Source organism: Symphodus melops (assembly GCF_947650265.1).
Source record: "Symphodus melops genome assembly, chromosome: 15".
NCBI classification, from domain to species: Eukaryota; Metazoa; Chordata; class Actinopteri; order Labriformes; family Labridae; genus Symphodus; species Symphodus melops.
In genome coordinates, this window is record NC_136705.1 from 21,335,381 (window position 1) to 21,356,924 (window position 21,544).

At 42.7% G+C, this 21,544-nt stretch overlaps 2 protein-coding genes across 3 annotated transcripts; both read left to right on the forward strand.

Annotated features, from left to right (window-relative positions):
- Positions 1-822: 822 nt before the first annotated feature.
- On the forward strand, positions 823-10,021 carry ubtd1a (ubiquitin domain containing 1a). Of its 2 annotated transcripts, XM_079363116.1 has the most exons (5): positions 823-1,155; positions 1,594-1,680; positions 7,035-7,262; positions 7,769-7,954; positions 9,064-10,021. In XM_079363116.1, exons 1-5 carry the CDS (start codon positions 1,104-1,106, stop codon positions 9,276-9,278), a joined length of 768 nt encoding a protein of 255 aa, XP_079219242.1. In that variant the 5' UTR covers positions 823-1,103; the 3' UTR covers positions 9,279-10,021. The 2 variants fall into 2 exon arrangements, with proteins under 2 accessions (XP_079219242.1, XP_079219243.1); XM_079363117.1 differs by lacking the exons at positions 823-1,155; positions 1,594-1,680 and adding an exon at positions 3,719-4,278.
- A 923-nt stretch (positions 10,022-10,944) lies between these two features.
- Positions 10,945-21,441, forward strand: rrp12 (ribosomal RNA processing 12 homolog). The gene is made up of 34 exons (XM_079362604.1): positions 10,945-11,188; positions 12,068-12,291; positions 12,514-12,597; positions 12,696-12,772; positions 12,864-12,969; positions 13,060-13,176; positions 13,681-13,819; positions 13,932-14,059; positions 14,142-14,240; positions 14,323-14,414; positions 14,494-14,605; positions 14,810-14,910; positions 15,504-15,618; positions 15,695-15,837; positions 15,915-16,036; positions 16,126-16,190; positions 16,281-16,443; positions 16,536-16,690; positions 16,775-16,842; positions 16,961-17,054; positions 17,343-17,501; positions 17,614-17,694; positions 17,780-17,885; positions 18,603-18,710; positions 18,791-18,948; positions 19,032-19,123; positions 19,321-19,476; positions 19,558-19,730; positions 19,860-19,970; positions 20,189-20,235; positions 20,319-20,397; positions 20,488-20,555; positions 20,652-20,734; positions 20,904-21,441. The coding sequence occupies exons 1-34, from the start codon at positions 11,050-11,052 to the stop codon at positions 21,001-21,003; spliced, it is 3,864 nt and encodes a 1,287-aa protein (XP_079218730.1). The 5' UTR covers positions 10,945-11,049; the 3' UTR covers positions 21,004-21,441.
- Positions 21,442-21,544: the final 103 nt, after the last annotated feature.

The following is a 21,544-nucleotide window of genomic DNA, read 5'->3' on the forward strand; positions in this document are numbered from 1 at the left end:
GTTTGATCCAAAGCAGTACAGTTTGTTGGGAGGATACTCCTTAAGGGGCATCCTTGCATAATCACCAATCAGTCTTAAAGTTTATAAAATATGTCATTATACATTTCAAATACTAAGGACATAGAATTATTTTTATTTAATTGCAAAGTATACTTCCTTAACAGGTACCTGTCATAAAGCTGTCTGTTATTCCTGGTGTTCCCTGACCTGCCTGTAATATAAATACAGAGACCTTAAGATCACATTGTACAACTTGACCCCAAACTCTGATAAACATATTGGAGCGTGGATTTAAACTTAGTTTTTTCTATTCAGGTTCTACTTAATCTTCTTGAACTGGCATATTGGCAGTGCTGCACAGTATATGAGTGTCTCCAAACTTCATAATTCCTATTACTCTGAGAATAGCAGAGCAATAACGCAAAGGCGAAGGAAGTTGTGAGTCCTCACTGAGGAAAGAACAACACAATTTTTTTTTCATTTCTAAATGTCAGAACACAGTTTGTCATAATTCAAAGAGGAGATTCCTTTTTGCAATAAAAGAACACAGCAAATACAACTTCCGCCTTCGTTTTCAGACTAAAACCCCTACGGTATGGACAAACAATCATGATTTGCTAAATAAATTGTGAGGGAAAAAAACAGTAGAATATTTAACCACTTTTTCAGAAATAATTGGTATGGTCTCGAAAGCTGCACGATAAAATGCTCCATTATTTCCGATTAGCAATTTTATTCTGGAGGACAAATGACCTGTGTGTCCTTATTCTGGCGAGCTTCACGTACGGCGATTGTGTTGGTCTAAGCTGCGCATGCGTGCTGACTGATAAAGCTTTAATTCTCACTGAGACGTTTTGTGCTGGTGCGCGAGGTCCTTTCGTTATGATCTGGGGGAAATACAAATATTGATTGGTGTATTTTTTGATTTGGGAATCTTTTTCGTATCATTTTTTTTTTTATTACCAGAAGCTCTGCAGGGACACACACACACAGGTGACCAGATCACCTGTCCTGCACACATACCTCCCAGTTTAAAGCTGTCACCCTGCTGCTGATCGTCGAGTCAGGGATCCACCGATAACTTCACCTGGAAACAAGTTCGGATGTGGCAAGCAAACTGCAGACGAATGCATAACCTAGCAGACTGGGTTTCGGGTAAGCAGCACTTATTTCATTTAAAGTGCTGACAGTGCAAAATGCATCTGTCGAACAGAACAAATTAATCACTTAATCTAGTCTCATAACGTGTTTTTATTTTAACTTCCAGACACATGACATTTATTATAGTGCTTGATTGCATTTTTTTGGATGTGAATGGAAAATCATGGAAACACTGGTTTGACGGCTAAGCGCGTGCCCTGTCAGCTGGCAGTACACGTGACGTAAACAGCGCCGCTTGCCTGACCCCCGCAGGAACGAGGAGTGCTGATCTGTCAATACACCCTAATGATGCTTTCCATTTAAGGCACTTAATTTTACATCATCTGCGACTGTTCATGAATCCGACGTGATGACACTGTTCATTCATCAAGTGTGTGTGATTACATATGTGCAGAATGACTGATGGATTTTCTCCTTGTGTGTGGCATGCAGGGACAGTGATGGGAGGCTGTGTGGGGAGGAGTAGGATGGATGGACAAGGGAGTGCCCGCAGCTCGACAAGGAGCAAAAAACGTGGAGGTAGGAAGCTGGAGCACACTGAACTGCAGCCTCTCACGCGCTGACATAAGCACAGCTATTTTTTAATGCACCTGGAGAAAACAAATGATAATAGAGACATCTTATCGATCAGAGAAAACCACCATGTCTCTATATTTTCTTCATACTTAAAAAAAGAGAAAAGTGAAAAGGTGGAAACAAAATGAGGCCTGAGCTTTAGGGAGCCTGTACATATTCTTGAATTAGACTGTTATTTTAAAAATTGCATTAAAATTTAAGTGTTACACATCCTCTGACATTTATATCAAATGCATTGTCAGACTCTTTTGAACGCAGACATACTCACACCAGGTCAAGCCTTTAAAGTGCACAGGAAAGTGCGAAAGGGTGTGCAGGTAATTATAACAACTCAGCCAGGTACAAGAACAAATTAGCTCACATACAGTTTGTTGGCTGGATTCTTAGCGGCACCCCTTGAGGACTCGACACCATCTTGAGTCTAAAAGCTTTCTGTGTCAGTTGTTAAATGTTTCAAAGCTCAGCTGCATGTCTGGTCTGTGTTGAGGACGAGTCCCGATTGGACTGTGTTTTATATAAACATAGGTCAATCCATTTCTTGTAGAAAAAGCTGCTGTGCACTCAGCTGGATTGTCATGCATTATGTATTGAGCAGCAGCCGCAGACAGGAGCCTGAGCAGAGACTCTTCATATCAAAGTTTGACCTACTTGGTGCACAATTTGCCTCAACCTGCTGTTACATTTACATGTAATGTGACATATTACATTACACCTCAGAAACATAATTTACCTTAAGGACCTTTTTTTTTAAATACATGGACTTTTTAAAACTAAATGAAAGCTGCCAGACACATTGACATCTACTGTTTCCATAACAAACACAATATTGCATTGATCATAGACGAAACTTATTTTGTAAACAAGTCTTATAAAAAGACAGAGCTCACAGTTTAGTAAATGACATTAAAAACAGGGAGTATAAGCAAGGCACCGTGCAGGGAATGAAACTACATGAATTTAGTCCTTTAAGTCAGTTCTCAAAATGAAGTGAAAAAGAACATTTGTTTCTGTATCATCATTTCTTTAAATAGTTTAAGCTCATTTTATACTACAGGGGGCTCATTCGTAACCATTATTATTCAAATTGAAAGCATCTCTTTTCAGAAGATCAAGGTGTCTGCCATGTCCTGTTTCTTCTTGTGGCATGTCAGCCAAATGAAGAGATAGGCATGTTTAAAAATCTGCAGTAAAATATGTTGTGTGTTATTCTTCCTTGATCCTTTTATTTGAGGGCAAAAAAGGTTGAAGTGTGGTCTTTGCATCAATATCCCCCAAATTCTCCACCATAGACATCCAGTTCATTTTTAATTGCACTTTTATTATTATTGTGATAAAAGCATTTGCAGTAAACACAGCGCCACAATCTGAATTTATCGACAAGCTATGTTTTCCCACTCAGCATACTTCTAACTTCTACTAGAAACAAATCTAACCATTCAATATCTGTTTTAAAACCCTGCAACAAAAATAAAAGTCCTCGGTTGTAAATGGGCAATGCCTTATATTTAATTACAATAGAATGCTAGCAAACTTGTCTAAATGAAATGTTTCAAACATGTCTTTAAATTTAGACAGTGTGTCCTCTCCCCCCTCTCCTGTAGCTTTGTGAGAAAAGTACAACTGAAGACCTGCAGTTTGTTTGAAGAGACGTTTCAAGGTTTTTTAAACAACATTCAGTGCACACAGGGAGGTGAAGAAAAGTTTTACTGTCTTCTATTTTGTACCTGTTATTTTATCATTTAATTCTACTTTCACCTTTTCTTAATATAATTTGTTGTACCTTCTTTAGCCGGTGCAGTTCCCTGTTGAAGCTGTATAAATGATTGATTTATGATAAATAGTTCATGCTTGTGCTGCTCAGACTCAGTCTATTTCAGTGAGATGCAGACATAGAAAACCTCTGACCATCGGTTGTGGAAATGCATCGTCTGAGAGACAGATTTGCCTTTATTTGTAAAAATAGCAAAGTCTTCATGGAGAAAGACATCGCAGAGATACAGTAGCTTCTCCTGCCAACAGACTGTAATATACTCAAAGGGCTTTAATGTCTGTTAATAGGTTTAGCATGTAGCCTTGTGTGCCTGGATATTTCTATCCTGTCTCCGAATAGAGCTGATAGGATTAGGCCTCTTGTGTAAAGATACTACCTTCTGGCAAGGACACTCATCTTGCTCTTCCCACATATTGAACCTTCTTCCATGAACTGATCCTGAGGTATTTTTGGGTTGTGAAGGGTTTGTTATTAGCAGGGATATAAGTGGATGCACGTCTGCCACTTTTAAGAAACTGGGGAAGTGTCACCACGGTTACCCGAGCTCTGAATCTGCACGTTGCTGCAAACTAGATCAGGGGCTGCTCTCGTTAATTGTTCGCTGTTTTGCAGACAGGAGAGTCTTCTGCCTTCGTTTTTGTTTGTGGCTAATTCATGACTTGAAACTGACTCGCATCAGTTCAGACAAGGAACAGCTATGGGAGTACCAAACTCCAGGGAATACAGCTACCATCATGCTCCAAACTCACCCTTTAGGATTTTGCTGAAACGTAAGTACAGAAGTTTTTTGTGGGAGTGAAGCAATGCTGCCGTGTTTTCTGTTTTGGAGTTTGAAGCTTATTTAATGGTGCGATAATTTGTTCCATTCACTATTGTGTACGTTGGGTACAAGTTTTCTTGATGCTTTTCTGATTGTACTGATGTCATTTTCTCACGTGTTGAAGATGAAAATAATACTCAGCATGGAGGAAGAAATGGAATAAATAAAGATAGAAGTTGAATAAAAAACAAAAACAAATTGATTAGCGAAGGACTGAAGTGATTGCATTTTACTCCAGCTGCTAATGTGTGTATATATTTTCTCCTCCACTGCCTCCTTGTAGGTTTTGGTAGTTTGTTTTTTCTCTCCACAAGGAACTGTTGAGCTTTGGGACCTCACCTTGATCGACCTACTTCATTTAAATTAATTAGACTTTACGGTTCCTGGTAGCCGAGCTTCCAGCCGAGGACACTCCGTCAGAGCTGATCTCTCTCCATGCATTCACAAACAGTCAGGATCATTGACGTAGTTACTACAGCCATGGGGTTAAGAAGACATCCTTCACATAAAACAGGTGGTCATGTCTGATCTTAGCTGATAATCTCTGCTTCTCTTGAGTTGGCACAAAGAAGAGAAAAAGGCACTTTGAGTGATTTTATGTAACAGAATAGACAACAACAAAGACAAGCTCCAATCAAGCAGGTATTACTTATATTGGCATTAGCTCAGTCTGCAGGACTTGGGTTGAGGAAACTGGATAGTTGCCGGCCTGGTAGCTGATAAGGTGCCAGTTCACTTCCTGAGCACTGCAGAGGTGCCCTTGAGCAACTTTGTGAGTGTGGCATGTTCAATTACAGAGTGTAAAATTAAATTTCTCCTCTGAGATTTATAAAGTATTTCTTCTTCTTCTAAAGCTTGTAACTTTTCACAAAGCAATTGTATTTTGTTGTGCTGCACCAAAAACAAGACATATTTTTTGTGCGTGTAAACCTTCTTGGCAATAAACATTCTGATCTGATAAATTGAAAATGTCGCCTTAAGAACAACAGAGGAACAAGTTTGGCCTCTTTTTTTTATCTGTAGCCTTTATTTGCACATCAGATCAGAGCAAACTGCATTCATCTCGATTTACCTTCATGTCTCAGTAAAGTGAGGACACGTACTAGGAATCCAGACAGCCGATAATCTGCATCTGTTTTGCGGCCATGTGGAATGCATTCCTCTGCAACCTGGCAGCTGTCTGTCCTTAATAACACAAATAAACACCATCGGTTTGAACAGAAAAGGAGAGACATTTTCATGCTCTCAGACGTGATAATGTTATACTTAATCAGCAAGGTTTACTTTGTATAGCTCTTTTGTTGTGATGGATTTAAAAACACATTGCCTTTTGATCGCAGTGCATGTAATATAAATGTTAAGGTTGCATACTTCTTGATGAATTTGTATGCAAGAATATTTAAGATAACCAAATTAAGATCAATGCAAGTAATAACAGGATCTTTTCACATTTTCTGTCACAGTCATTGTGTGTTTATCATTACTTGGCCGGACAAACTGTAGTTGCATAGAAAACATGTGCCAACTTGTTAACAGACGTAGGTTTAAGATGTTATTCTGGCTGTACAACATTAGGCTTGAGATTAAAGTGTATTTATCTAACATACAGTAAGTAAGGGGTCGTTTCTGACTAGATGATTCTATTATTGATTTGTTGTGCTGGTTTGTTTTAGACGTCAGTGACGTTTTTGTTGCTGTTGCTGGCTTTCATTGGCCGATGAGCCCTCATCTCTCCAACCAATGCCTCATGCGATGGGGGCAGATAAATCCTGTTATGTGAAACCTGATTACTGCCTATAATCCACTGCTGTTTGCTTGTGTGTGTGTGTGTGTGTGTGTGCGTGTGTGTGTGAGCGAATGTCAGTGCACATGGATGTGTTACTAGTCAGTCACTGCAGAAATCCACCACACTATAAATAATCACTTTGATTTCCCCCCCTCTGTCATTCAAACTGTCTTCCTTTGAATGTTGTTACTGAAGACAAAACCTAGATTGGAGTGTGGAAACTCCAGCAGCAGGTGTAGAAAATGATTTTGTGTAGGTGCTGCACAAGTTAAAAAAAACGAGCAATAACATGCATTGCGGTAACTAGCTTGGCACTGCTTGAAAGTGTTGATTATCACTGATGCACGAGTTTCGCTCACTGTGCTTTTTTTAGATGTGTTCTGACAAAATACTAAAGGATCCGTCAGGAGCTATAAGTCATTCTTATCTGTCGTCTGTTGTCTAATTAAGCATCCTCCATGGACTCTATGATGTACTATATTTGTATATCTTTGTCCTGCTTTATAATCTTTATTGACTTTGCTGGATTTTATTAATCAAATAGTTTTTTGGAGTTTCAAATCGTACCAGTCTGTGTCCCTGCTTGAGGCACTATATTAGTCTAACCTTTGAATTACGTAATACTTCCTAACACTTGTAAGTGATGTCATGGTAAAAAGCTCCGTGACCTGAGTTTACCTGGCTGTGCTTCACTATCAGATAGCTGGTATCACTGCCCAATAATCCCTTCAATAGTAGCTGTTTTTAGCTGCAGACATTATGTCATCAGGATGGAAATAAATGGAAAAGTTGCAACAAATGTATTTCCATTGTTTTAACAACGAGAAGTTGCTTACATGGTGAGGATGAGTGTGCAGCTGTGCTTATATTTGGTTGTATTCTTTACCTCAGATTGAACACAGTCTTCTTTAACCTTTCAGGACGTAATGAGCCCCTCAAGAAGGAGCGACCAAAGTGGAAGAGTGAGTACCCGATGACGGAGGGCCAATTGAGGAGCAAGAGGGACGAGTTCTGGGACACGGCCCCGGCCTTTGATGGACGGAAAGAGATCTGGGATGCACTCAGAGCAGCCGCCCTGGCAGCAGAGTGCAATGACCTGGAGCTAGCACAAGCTATAGTGGATGGAGCCTGCATTACTCTTCCACATGGTACGAAAGCACCCACGGGCACACGGAAACAAACAGATGATATGAAAATGTGCTTCATCCAGAGCTCTTTGTAAGCTGTAAATGTCCTGGAACTTGCAGCACAAATGCAGTGAAACTCACCGTTTGTAATTCTCCAAATGTCAAAGGCCAGTTTGCAGAATCCCATGCATCAGTTGTGCGGAGATTACTGCTGTAATAGTTACATAATAGTCGCAGTGCTGCGTGACCGCTGTGAATGGATTGGTTCACAGAAAGACGTAACAGAGTTTCATGTCTCCCTCGCGCATATTTATCTGCTCACACAGGAGGGCTTTTCCTTTTTTTTTCTTTTTACCTGTTTTACTAGTTCAAGGACACAGTGTTGTTGCTACACCTGTGATGTAACGTGAAGAAGATATCCTCATACTGTTCCTACTTTTAGATGAAGAAGTAAAGGGGCTCATATACAGGAGTTACGGGCAGCTTTTAAACGTTGTTGTTAATGTCAGCCAATTTTCCTCTTCCAGGCTCTCTCACGGAGAGTTATGATGAACTGGGAAACCGCTACCAGCTGCCAGCCTACACTTTAGCCCCGCCTGTCAACCTTATCAGTGAAACGTCCACTGACTGCAAAGTGTCCGACTCCACTCAGAAACAAAATCAACCCCCTCTGTGCAGGCAGGAATTCCAGCTGCGGGTTCGATTGTCATCAGGTAAGAAACTCACAGTCTGGCTTACTCATGATATGACTAGCGTGACGCAACATGGGCGGGGTGATGTGATGTGATACGTGATTAATGAAACATGGTGGCAGATAAGAATAATATAACAATACAGGGATTCTGGAAGAAGTTGTGTATGAACAACTATGTGATGAAAACATCACAATATCTGACTCAATAAAGAAAACAAAATGCCTCTTTGAACCTAAAGTGCAGGATTCATGTATTTCTTCTGTGCGGTTTGTTTTCACTTTCTTCTGAAGCCCGTAAGAGACACTCAATTATTTTACTCAGTTTTCCTGTTATAACGAGTTGATTTGGTTATTTTCTCGAGATCTTGATTTATTTATCTTGACTTATCAAGTACATGTTTATGGAGCTTGAAAAAAAAATCTGCTCAAAATGTGACAGTTTACCTAGAAGAACCAGCGCAGTGATCCCGAGATAACAAGATAAATACATCAAGATCTCTGGAAAACAACATACATTTTCACGTTATTAAGAGATGTCATGCTTTATCCTTTAATTTGTCCTGTCACCATGTCCGACAGTATCCCGCTGTCAACTGTTTCTCACAAACCTCCAATTGCATTACCACTCAGTTCAACAGCTATTCAATAATTATATCACACTAGTCGGGTGACTTTATGTTGGTGTATAGGTATTTTGTACCATCCTTTAAATAGACAGATGGACATGTGAAGGGACAAAAATTCGGATAGAGATCTGAAATGAGACAAAGGGGTGTTAATGAAGCAGTAACTTATCCATAAAATATAAAAAAATACTCTAACTGTAGAGCATGTATACGAGAAGGACAAGTGAAACGGTCCATAGGAAAGTGTTAAATGACATGATAATATAAACAAACGCTGAGGTTGACCGAGCTGTTGATGTGATGTGCGTTGTCATTAAATTATGTTGTTTTACAAGCAATCTGAGTACCTAGATGTTCTTTCCCTGTGCACGTCTTTTCAAACGTTTCGTAGCACCGTGTCTCTTCCAGGCTGGAGGCGTATTTATAATTCAGAGCTTTCAGTCTGTCACAGCATATTCAGAAATCTGTGTCAACTCTATTTATTCCTCGCTGTTTCTCTCAGGGAAGGACGTGCGTCTGACAGCCAGCATGGCCGACTCCATCGCTGAGCTAAAGAAACAATTAGAGGAGCAGGAAGAAATCGACGTGACCCGCCAGAGGTGGTTCTTTTCCGGAAAGCTCCTGACCGACCGGACTCGCCTGCAAGACGCCAAGATCCAGAAGGACTATGTTGTCCAAGTGATCGTCAACACGAACCCTTCAGTTATAGCCAACTGAGGACTGAGGATTATAAAAGGACGTGCCAGGATTAGGAGTAGGGTTTGAAAATCACTTTCCAGTTGGTACTGCAGTGGAATTTTGTGTACATTTTTATATAAGAACTTATTGCTTTTATATTGCTCCTTTTTGTATTTTATCCTCTTTCCAAGCAAAGTAAGAATATTGAAAAGCACTGAAACACTTTAGAGTAGAAGTAGAGTCCTGAGATGCACATCCGAGTGTCCGTCCATGCATCCTGCTGTCTTCCTGGTTTGTGTGCACTTCCACTCACAGCTCTGTTGTTTACACCGGTCCCTCTCATTGTCATGTGTGTGTCCTTGTGCTGAATTGATAAACAAAATGTAATTAATATGGGAGTCTGAGTAAGGAAAATCCAATCTGTCTTTATTCTTTCCGTTCTATTGAAGATTTCTATCATACCACTTCAGAGGTAGAGTGAGCAAACAGTCGAAAGAAAACTGTAAATATCAGTTTCTTTGTTGTGTTTTTGGTCAGACACACACACACACACACACACACACGTGTGTGTATATCTTTCTTCACTCTACAGTTTCAATCCCCAGCTGTATATTAATAACAAAGACACAGAATGTAACGACCGTACCTTTATTAAGGTAATAAGAGACGATCAAGCCTGTTTTTTTTTCATCATTCCAACCCAGTTAATGTTGATGTATCTACAATATGATGCTCACTGTACTTGAATAAACAATCATTAAATATTGTACATTTAAAGTCTGCCTCCAATGTCATTGGTTCTTTGCGACACAACAAAATATCAAAAGCTGAAATGATGGTTTGGCAACAGTTCCCAAACACATTGTTTGGGGCCTCCTAAGGGATCCACCGTTAATCACTTACCCTACTTTTTTAGGCTTTTCAACTGACATTCAGGTTACTTATTAATTAGGCTCCTACAAATCTTTTAAAGAATGCAATCTACTGTATATAGAGAAAATGTGATCCAGTTTTCACTGCTCATGAGCCCTGCCAGGGATGATGGGATTAAAGAGGAATTTTAAGAGGTCACAAGTAAACAAATGAACTGGTAATCACTTTTCTCATAAAGATCTGAAATCAGATTATATTATGGTACATAACAATAAGCTTTATTCGGGATAAACTATAACACAGGAGTTAAACTTTGAATTATATTTTGATTAAGGTTTAAATCCGGCCCTGAAATGAGTTTAAAAGCCTTACTTTTCGAGGTCAAAAGCAAAAAAGATTTTAACCACCACTTGATGTATACAGGTCTATACTCATACAATACTGTAGTTTAATATTTTATATACTTTATTAATCCCTGAGAGAAATTCTGGTGTACACTTTGTTACTGAGAGATGTGTTTCTGTTCTCACACACAAAGATCCAGATGACAGCCACATGCATTAATGGAGAGATGTGGGGCTGCTACACACTGCTCAGGGAGCGAGCCAGAGGTGGGCCGAATGAGGACTTGAACCAGCAACCCTTTGGTTCCCAAACCCAAGTTCCTGCTGCTGCACCAAATGAGCATGAATAAACTTAAACTGTTTTATAGGTAGGCCTAATGCATTGTTAATAATATTAAATTATACCACACAGTTAGGGTAATGGTCAGGTTAATTTTTTAATATAACAGCGCCCTCTTGTGGCCAAATGCCGTAAAGCTCCACAGCGTGAACACCACGCAGTCGTGACGACATCTGTGAGCGACAGCGTCATCTGGAGCCTCCACCAGACTTGTTGTGGTGAAGTAACGTGATTATTTTTCAAAACCTGAAAAATGGTCAAATCCGGGAAACTTCGATCCGGGACAGGGTCCAAACTCAAACGGTGGAAGAAAGGACACAGCAGCGACTCCAACCCGCAGACGAGTCGGTACCGACAGGCTGCTAAGAGCCGCTACTTCAGCAGACCCTCCGGTGAGCTTCACGGGGACACGTGGGTCTGTGGCTACTGCTAGCATTAGCTCGAGTCAGCCATTTAACCTGGAGCTCATCATGCTGCTGTGGCTGTTTAATGTTGTCAGCAGTGTCATTGAAGATGTCAGCAGAAAACAATCTTTTTAGCTTAATCTGTGTCCCCTTTATAAGACAATCAGATGTTATCTGAAATGATAACAGCTAGATTGGATTGGTTGCTGCTTGACTCAGTAAAGTTTTATGTAATAATATTAAGACAGCTGTCAGCTATTTTAATATCCTGAAAAGTAAATCATTAATCATAAAGTTGTAGTTCAAAGCAGTGATTCATGTATCTGACCAGAGAAAGGCACTTTTTGGAGAGCAGACTCTTTACTATACTGTCATTGTCTTCTTGTGGAAACATGTCTGCCCTGAACAGTAGAATTAAAACTTCAAAAACAATAGAAACAAACACAGTCCATATCTGAACAGAGAATCACTGCACACACCAGCACAAACAAAAAACAATACAGTGTCATTTCATGTCAGATGGATGAAGGATATCTTTAAATGATTAAATGTGACTTTAATCATTAAAACATGGACCTTGATGATGGGGAAAGGCTGAGTTCAGTGTATTCTTAGCCTATTTCACTACTGCCAATAAATGAAGAAATAAGCTAACATTGGACATCTAGAACTTAATTTTTGTTGCTGTGATATCGTAACAGGTATAATTGGTATTATTAAGTGTACAGATCTGGTATCAGCGTGGATGTTAACGTCTTAAAACCAACTTGCAGCTGAATGTCAGAGCCCAGTCTTGTTGTTATTTTTAGTCAGTTTTGGTTTACTTAAAGAGAAGAAGTTGCATCATATTCCCCTTCCTCCTTTTAGAAAAGAGCGACCTAACAGTCGACGCTCTGAAGCTGCACAATGAGCTGCAGAAGGGCCCGCTGGAGGTCGGTAGCCGTAAAGATGCCCACATGGAGGAGGAGCCAGACGAGGCGTTTTCGGAGAGGACCTCTGGCACCTTCCTCAGCGGGTTGTCGGACTGCTCCAACCTGACGTTCAGAAAGGTGCAGCGCTACTGGGAGTCCAATTCAGCTGCTCACAAAGAGGTAGACACAACACCATTCATTCACGACCACCAAAAAGAAACGCTTCGTAATGTTTGCAAACCTTCTGCTCATGTTATAATCTTATTGCCCTGGTGTACAGGAGCAAAGGTTAAAAGGATGCACTTGACATAATTCCAGACAAACTAACACTTACTAACAGATGTATAGATGCGTGTCCTGGATGCAGCGTTCAGCAGCTTTCTTCCATGATGTGCCTCTTAGATCTGTGCGGTGTTAGCAGCTGTTACTGAGGTGATCCGCAGCCAAGGAGGGAAGGAGACAGAAACAGAGTACTTTGGAGCTTTGGTGAGTGAAGCCTCTTTTTTTTTTTTTATGACATCACTTAGATATTTTGAATCGATCCCAGGTGTCTGTTAAGTGAGGCGTGTTGGCCGTTTTTGTAGATGACCACCCTAGAAGTTGTGGATTCAGCGGAGTCGCAGGCTGCGGTGGCGTACCTCCTCAACCTCGTCATGAAACGGTGAGACTTCGAAGCCTGTTCTCCACCACTAATAAAACCTAAAACAAAGTCGAGTTTGGTTTGTCACCTGGTGGTGTGTGCTGTCCCTTAGTGTTCCTGCTCCAGTGCTCATGTCGAAGTATTCAGACACCACTAAGGCTCTGATGGATGTCATGTCTGGACAGGCGACGTCTGAGGCGGCCTCAGCTCTCAGATGGGTGAGTATCTTTTTTTATTTATTTTTTCATCTTCATTGAGAACAACTGAACACCTGACTCTATTTGTTTCTTCCTTCATCGCACTTACAGGTCCTGTCATGTCTGGCTACTTTATTAAGGAAGCAGGATGTGTCGGTGTGGTCGTACCCGACGACTCTTCAAGCTTATCACGGCCTGCTCAGCTTCACTGTGCACAGCAAACCGAAGGTCTGTCTCAGCAGCTGGATACTGAACCTTCTTTAAACATCTGCATATGAAGACATAACGCGCTTTTTATGGTGTCTGCAGCGTTCCGCTTTCTGTCTGTTGTCTAAGCCTTATAGACCAATTATGATTTCAGCAGACGGGAGATAAGTCCATTTGGAGCACACACAAAAAAGACATAAAATAATATTCCCTAATATCCTCAATTTCTTATGTCAATATTATTTGTACACTGGGCGACATGAGCAACTAACCTGCAACAGCGGAAACAATTTACATGAAGAAAACGTGCAGCAAATTCAGAAATGAGAAAAAATTCCAAACCCATGCAGAAGTTTAAAAAAAATGTAACTATGGAAATGTGCTGCAGAAAGCTAATTACCTGCAGACGTGCTGAAACGATGCAAAAAGAACCCCAGAAACTGAACCATCAGCTGTCAGCCCACGTGAGACGAAGTGCAACGGAATGATTTCACAAGAGTCATTTCCCCGCTCTTTCCCTTTCAGGTCCGTAAAGCAGCTCAGCAGGGTGTTTGTGCCATCCTCAGAGGAAGTGACTTCCTGTTTACAGATAACGCGCCAACCCATCACCCTGCTGCCATGACAACGGCCAAGTTCTGCATCAAGGAAATGGAGCAGGCAGGAGGTAGGACGTAAATACTTAACGAATGAAAACACCTGCATAGAATCTGCACTTCTTTCATTCTGTGATGAAGATGAGGGATTTAGTGAACAATGTGTATGTGTTTTCCATTCAGGCAGCAAAGAGGACACAACCACCCTGCATGTGCTGGGTCTCCTCAAGGAGTTGATGGGGACGTTTCCTCTGGGAGGGGTCAAGTCCTGTTGTGAGACTCTGCTCCGAGTGATGACGCTCAGCCACGTGGTGAGAACACAGAGCGACCATCCGTTTATACACTTGGGACACTTTAGCATGCTCTTAACACGGCCTGTGTGTTTCTGTCCAGCTGGTGACGGCGAGCGCCATGCAGGCCTTTCACCGACTGTTCAGTGGGAAGCCCAACGCTTCAACCCTCTCCCCAGAACTCAACGCACAGATCATCACGGTGAGCAAAAACCGAGCACACGCAGCCCGATTGGTTCCACAAATGCAGCGTGAAAGCCTAAAGGGCATTTTCTCCTCCGCAGGCTCTGTATGACTACCTGCCCAGTGAGAACGACCTGCAGCCTCTGCTGGCCTGGCTCAGCGTCATGGAGAAAGCACACGTTCACTTGGCAAGGTAACGCGAAACGATCACGACCGATCCTTTCTTCTGAACGTGCGGTGGCAGATTCCCTCGTTCACTTCTCTTTGTTCAGTTTGCAGAGTTCTTTGAGTTTGGGTCACCTCCCTCGCCTCTTCTCTTCTGCCATGTCCTGCCTGCTGTCGCCTCACACACAGGTGGTTTCTGCAGCCGCTGGCACACTTAAGGTAAAGAGCAGTCTCCATGGTGTTTACACTCGAGTGAATCAGGCTGAAAGTATGTCTGGATTGTGATCAAATCTTTAAAGATGCAAAACCTGCTGAGCCCATGTATCCCATATACCAGCTCAGAAATGTTTCACTCAGGAGTTTGTGTTTTTCCTGTTTCACTGTACTTGTAAGGTCCTGATTTGTGATTTATTTCTGTTTCAGACTCTGTTGACTGAGTGTGTTGCCCCCCACATGGAGGAAATGGGAACAATCACAGCTTCAGTATCTGCAGGAAACCCGTCCTACGTCTGCAAAATGTTTCGGTACGTGTACACCGACATGTCCCCGAACGTTTCTGAAGTCCCTGTCAGGTCTTTATTATTTAGTCGGACACGCAATTCAATAAAAACTCTACGCGTGAAAAAAAGAACAGGTATGAGAGCAGATCCACAAGCCCTGTTCTGTCTATTCAAGGTGGGATATTTACACGACGGCTATTGGGGGGACAGGAGGGATTCTTTAATCCAGATGTTTGGCTCCAAAAGTGTGGATAGCTAATGAAGAAGTTTTGCTTCGTTTAAGAGGAAGTCATGTCACTGTTGGTGATTCTCATTTAGATCAACACCTTTGAATCATCCATGTCAACACTGAAAATATTTGTAGGTCAAAATCCAATCTTTACCTTAAACACAAGTGTCAGTCTCTTACTCTTTTCTTTCTCAAATGTATTTACTCACAAATAAAACAATTAAATATCAGCACTGACTGCTTTGCTCCCAAATCTGTTTTTTTTTAATCACGTGATAATTGTTTGCTCTTTAGCTAGTTAATAATGACGTTAAAAGGAGCCTCGTATTTGAAGAGCCTTCATGTAAATGCTTGTAATGCTAACTACGTCTGTGTGTGTTTGCTCCAGCATCGTAGAGGAAGGATTGTCCTATCGCTTCCATGCCTCTTGGCCCTTTGTGCTGCAGATACTGGGCAGCTTTTACCGAGCAGCAGGGAAACGAGCTCACCCCATCATGACAAAGGTATAGTCGTACATCACCTCGAGGAACGAAAGCTGGAGCAGTGTCTCTGATTCTTTGTGTCTTTGTACCGTCACAGTCCCTGCAGTCTCTAGCCGACCTGCGCTCCACCCCTCAGTTCCCCTTCAGTGGCGAGCTGGACCTGGCTGTAGGAGGAGCTGTGGAGAGCATGGGACCAGAGGTGGTGTTGGCCGCCGTTCCTCTCAACATCACCGGCTACGAGTAAGTGTTCACGACAAGCCGTCTGCTCGTCCCTGTCGTGCTTGAACTAACTGAGCGTCTGTCGCTCTTTTCACCAGGGATGACTTGGAGTTCCCTCGCAGCTGGCTGATCCCGGTGATTCGTGATCACGTGAAGAACACGCACCTCGCTTTCTTCTCTTCCTACTTCCTCCCTCTGGCTTCTACACTCAAGCAGAGAGGTAACCCAAGTGTGGCACACGTCACTTTAGCATCCTGAGTGTTGCACGCTGGGTGTTATTTTAACGTGTCGTCTGTTTTTGTGTCGCAGCTGATGAATTAGAGCAAGCAGGACAGAAACTGGAGGCCAAAGTGTATCAGACGCTACAGCTCCAGGTAGCTCTGCAGTGACCTCACTTCTCCACATCATTTTCAGGAGATGTATGAGAGAGAAGAGCTTTGATGCATGTCTCTGTTTCCTGTCAGATCTGGACCATGCTCCCTGGCTTCTGTACGTCTCCTGTGGACCTGCTGACCTCCTTTAAAGGCATCGCACGGTTACTGGGTATGGCTATTAATGAAAGACCGGACCTGAAGCTCACAGTGTGCCAGGCCGTACGCACAGTCATCAACAAGGGCTGCGCCACAGGTAGGAAGTTACTCACCGGGAAAAGGGAGGACATTTGAAAAAAACCATCCACAATGTCTTCCTACAACACTGCTCCTGTGTGATTTCTGCAGAAGAAGAAAAGGCAGAGGTGGGCCGCTTCGCGAAGAACTTCCTGCCCATCTTTTTCAACGTGTACAGCCAGCCGCCTGCAGCAGGAGAGCCGGCCACCAACAGGATGGCAGTCCTCGACACCATCAAGGTGTACCTAACAGTCACAGAGACAGAGGTCAGTTCTGCTGCAGTTTGTCTCTCGTCTTGTTTGCCGTCATTCTTGTGCTGATGTCTCACCGTCCATCACAACCCTCCTCAGATGATTTGCACATTCCTACAAAAAGCCACAGACAGACTGAGCAGCACAGATACAACCGAGTCCACACGGTACGACATCAAACTCTCTATATAACCAGTAATATTGATTTACTTCGTAGAATAGTAAAAAAATAAAAAAACAAACTCTTCTGTCTATGTTTGATGTGGCTCTGTCTCTACTCCTCAGGCTGGCGATGATGGACCTTGTGGTTGCCATGGCTCCCTTCGTAGATGAGGTCACCATGGCGAAAACATTTGAGCTGATCAGGCCGTATTTGGAGGCAAGTGTTCATAGCGTGGCGACACATTTTATTTCTTCCTGTAGAGACATTTTCACTCTGAAGTCCTTCATATTCTTACGTCCTGCATCGGTGTGTTTTTCGGTGAGACGATGTTGGAACATTAACACAGAAATGCAGATTTGCTTGAGAAGAAGTGGGCGCACTCAGGGTCTTCTTGTTTTAGTCTGTTTATTTCAGTTTGGACAGCAGCGGACGCAGTGTGCCTGACATCACACCCGGTGTTTATCCCCGAGCTGTTGATATTTATCTGTTTCCGTTTGTTTTAAGACCAAGGAGCCAGGCATGCAGAAGAAGGCGTACCGCGTGCTGGAGGAGATGTGCGGAGGAGAGAGAGACGAGTGCAGGTCGTTTGTCGTCACTAATCTGGAAACTCTAAAAGTCGTCCTGCTGGAGACGCTGAAAAACGCCTCTTCACCTGCGAAAAGGGTGAGACTGCAGCATGGAGACCGATGAAATACACCAGACACCTGATGGGATCATGGACCTTGATTCACAGCGCAGTCTGATTTATATCTGTGTTTATATTGTTCCTTCTCAGCCCAGACTGAAGTGTCTGATCCACATCGTGAGACGGCTCAGTGAGGAACACAGAGACTTTCTCGCTGCTCTGCTGCCAGAGGTAAACACACAGACGTGCTGGTTACCATTCAAACAGAGAGAGAGCGGACATGGATCGTTTTCACGACGTTGTTTTTCTGTTTCAGGTGATTATATGCACAAAGGAGGTGTCTGCGGGAGCTCGTAAGAATGCTTACACCCTGCTGGTGGAAATAGGGAACGCATTTGTCCGCTTCTGTGGAAACAAAAAGGGTAACGAGCTTGTCTTCTTCAAAATGTGTTTTATGTTAAAAATGTATTTTGAGTAATTGAGAAGTCACAGCTGAAGATGCTTTTGACTTCTTCTTGTTTTAAACTCAATGTTTGGATGTTGTCAGTCTAAGCAGCTGGCTTCTCCTCCAGAGTCAGACCTGTTGACTTATATCCTCATCAGTTTGATGGACATTTTAACACATTAGTCTTAAGAAAATAAAAAATCCCAGAAACAGTCCTAATTGAGCAGAGTTTATTTTTAAAGTATCTGCAGGTAAACGATGTAACTTGGTTTGCCTACCCTACATACATTTTAAGTTTTCTAGATGAAATGATTCAAAAACCACTCGGCTCTCCGCTCTTTTTGCTCGTTTACATCCAGCTGGTAGAGCGGAGAGAACAGGCCCATTAAATGGAGCTATAGCCTGGCTATGGATAAAGTGTAACATGAGTGTAACATATGACCGGCACCAAGGGCCAAAATATGAACAAGTGGTATAAGCAACGAGTCCCCGGCCCCTGCACACTGGTGAGGGTGTTTAACCATCAAGTGGACTAAACACAAACATGCCCAAAGGCACCCTGCCAAATTTGGACCTTTTATTTTCTTTTGGACATCTCCCACAGCAAAGATTCACAGTTAGCTATATGTGTCATTGTAATAGAATGGGCAGTCTTGCAGTAATTGTTGCTAACTGGAACATCTGTCTGAGCCAGATGCCATGGAGCAGTATTTGATGCTGGTGTATGCAGGACTCACAGGCTCCGTCACCATGATCACCTGCACAGTGTTGGCTCTGACTCGTCTGGTGTTTGAATACAAAGGTAGGTCCTCTGACTGTGACTCTTCTGAACGCTCGTGTTCGCACACCGGACTCAGTCTCGTCTCTCTTTTTCTAACTCAGAGGCCATTGAGCTGAGCACCACGGAGCAGCTGCTGCACAACGTGTGTCTGCTGCTCTCCTCTCGAACCAGAGAGATCGTCAAGGCCGCCTTAGGCTTCATCAAGGTCGCTCTCTTCATCATGGACCCCAAGACGCTGGCATCACACGCCACTGTCATGGTAGGCAGAGTAATCAAGATGTTCAAAAGTCCATGTCGAGTGATGATTGCGTCCCTGATTTTGAGCTCCTGTGTTTTGTTCAGATGGAAGGTGTTGGGAGCATCAAAGACGACGTGAGGAGGCACTTCAGAACCAAACTCAAGAACATCTTCACCAAGTTCATCAAAAAGTTTGGGTACGTGTTGCCTTTCTTGAACTGAAGAGAAGCAGGAATTTCAAGAACTCTTGAAGTCTTGTAGACGTGCGTCACAGGGTGGATGTGCACGCGTTCATTTCCTGTCCGTTCACACATAAGAGGGACTCCCTGCGGTGCAAAGAAACAACACAGAAACGCAGTTACCGTATGCGTCTCATACTCTCCTGTGTTTCCAGTTTTGAGCTGGTGAAGAGTATGCTGCCTGCAGAGCACCACAAGGTTCTTGCAAACATCCGCAAGGCCGAGGCGCGCACCATGAGACGCAAACAGGCCGCCGAGCAGCACGAGGACTCGGAGAGCGAAGAGGACACGCCTAAAGCAAAGAGCAAAAGGTAAGAGTTCTGCTCCCCACGTGAAGTCCCGCCTTTGATCTCATACCCTACCTAAAACCTCATGCCCTCTTCTCTCCGCAGTATTGAAGAGATCCTTGCAGAGTTGGACAGTGATATGTCAGAGGATGAAGGGAAGCCCGGTAAAGCGCAGAAGAAAGGAGGCAAACAGCACAAAGGACGGGCCTGGCTCAAAGAGGGCGAGGAAGATGACCCACTTAACTTCCTGGATCCTAAAGTTTCCCAGAGAGTGCTAGGTAAGAGATAGAAGTTTTATCTATCAATACATTTATTTTCAGACATAATCTTATGAAAAAAAAAAGAAGAAAAAATAGGAAACCTTTAGGGCTGGCATGTTTTCTGTTTAACACGGTTTCTGTTTTTAGCCACTAACCCAGGCATGAAGAAGAGCGCCAAGGTAGAGCACGGCTTCAAGGTGACGTCAGATGGACGGCTGATCATCAGAGAGGAGGAGGAGGAGGATGTTAAAGATAAAGGTAAGAGGACTCTTCACGTTCAGACACACTCGCTTGGAGACGAGTTTAGTTTAAATGCCTTTAAGCAATCTGTAACAAACTGTGACCACGCAGGGTTTCTATCAGGACGCTCCTTAAAGGAAGACCCTGCATATCCAGGCATCCTTTCTTAGTTTTGTTCAGTTCTTTGCTCTCTGTGCGAGCAGGTCGTGACATTAACCCGTTCACTTGTCCAACAGATGATGGCGATGTTAAAGACATACTAGAAGAGGCTGGAATCAAGAGTGTGAGTACTTTGAGGTGCTGAGATTTGTTTTGGTTTTTTTGACACATTTGAAATAAAACAACTTTTTCTCTTTTAATTATTAGAAAAAGACACAAAAAAGGAGTTTCCGAGATAACAACTTCGATGAGGACATGGATGTTGAACCACAGCTGAAGTATAAAGGTAGGGCGGGCACAAGCACAAAACAGCTTTGGGGTGACAGGAAGGAGTTTTGGAGCTTTGAAGTTAAACACCAGTTTGTTTTCCTCTCAGCTGGAGGCTCAGGTATCCACAGGCCGCTGGGAGGAAGGCCAGACTTCGGGTCTGACTACAAGTCAAAGGTGAGTCTGTGAGGACACGGAGACACACTGCAGGAGGTAACTGATGGTGAAATGTTATCCTGACTGTCAAGTTTGTTTTCTTCTCTTTCATCTCAGAAAGGAAAAGGAGATGTGAAGAAAACGGGAAAGCTCGATCCTTATGCTTACATCCCTCTGAAGAAGGAGCAGCTCAATCGCAGGTATGAGCAACATTTTTATCGTTCAGCGTATCTGACTTTAGTCTCAAAACAAGAAACAGGGGGAAGGGAAACTGACATACAAATTCATCCAAATTCAATTTATTTAAAACAAGCTAAAAAATCCTAACAATGTCAGATATAACAGGTTGCATTCTTTGTTTGTTTGCAGGAAGCGTGCCAAAATGCAGGGCCAGTTCAAGGGCATGGTGAAGGGAGCCCAGAAGGGGGCGATGTCTGGGAAAAAAATGCATAAAAAGAGGAAAGCCTGAAGCTCTTCCTCGTACTGTGCAATGGACTTTAAATGTGTTTTGTGTGTATGAACATGCAGAGATGCAGATGCACACGCTGCATATGGGTGTGTCTCTGTGTGTCTCTGACTGTCACTGAAGGTGCAAACAGTTTGTTTTTAAACTGCTCCACCTTTCTAAGCTGCAGAGGTGCTTAGATTGATGTCCTCCATCTTTCCTGACAGTCGAGAACTAGTGTTGGATGTCTCTCTGCCTTAAATGAAAAATGTATTTATGTGTGAACATTGAAATCTGTCGGCTGACAACATGATAGTTTTGAGAGAATTATCTTTTGTTATTGACTTGTTTGGTCACTGGAGGGCGCTGTAGACTGCCTTCATATAAACGGAGATGGTGTTCATGCATGCGTTCATGATGATTTAAAACAGAATTTAAAGCTGCTTTTGGTCTAAAAATGTCCATTAGGGTCTTCCAAATGATCTTTTTCCCCCCACATTTCAGTGCATACAGCTCCTTGACACAGAGAAGCTGTAGGTTGTTTTTTATGTGCAGGATGAGTTAA

Bases quoted from the DNA above. Each gene is read 5' to 3' on its own strand.
- ubtd1a (XM_079363116.1), top strand. From the start codon at position 1,104: ATGTGGCAAGCAAACTGCAGACGAATGCATAACCTAGCAGACTGGGTT. The intron at 1,156-1,593 runs GTAAGCAGCACT...TGTGGCATGCAG, and splicing joins CCTAGCAGACTGGGTTTCGG to GGACAGTGATGGGAGGCTGT. The intron at 1,681-7,034 runs GTAGGAAGCTGG...TTAACCTTTCAG, and splicing joins AAGGAGCAAAAAACGTGGAG to GACGTAATGAGCCCCTCAAG.
- rrp12 (XM_079362604.1), top strand. From the start codon at position 11,050: ATGGTCAAATCCGGGAAACTTCGATCCGGGACAGGGTCCAAACTCAAA. The intron at 12,292-12,513 runs GTAGACACAACA...TGTGCCTCTTAG, and splicing joins ATTCAGCTGCTCACAAAGAG to ATCTGTGCGGTGTTAGCAGC. The intron at 19,124-19,320 runs GTACGTGTTGCC...CTGTGTTTCCAG, and splicing joins AAGTTCATCAAAAAGTTTGG to TTTTGAGCTGGTGAAGAGTA.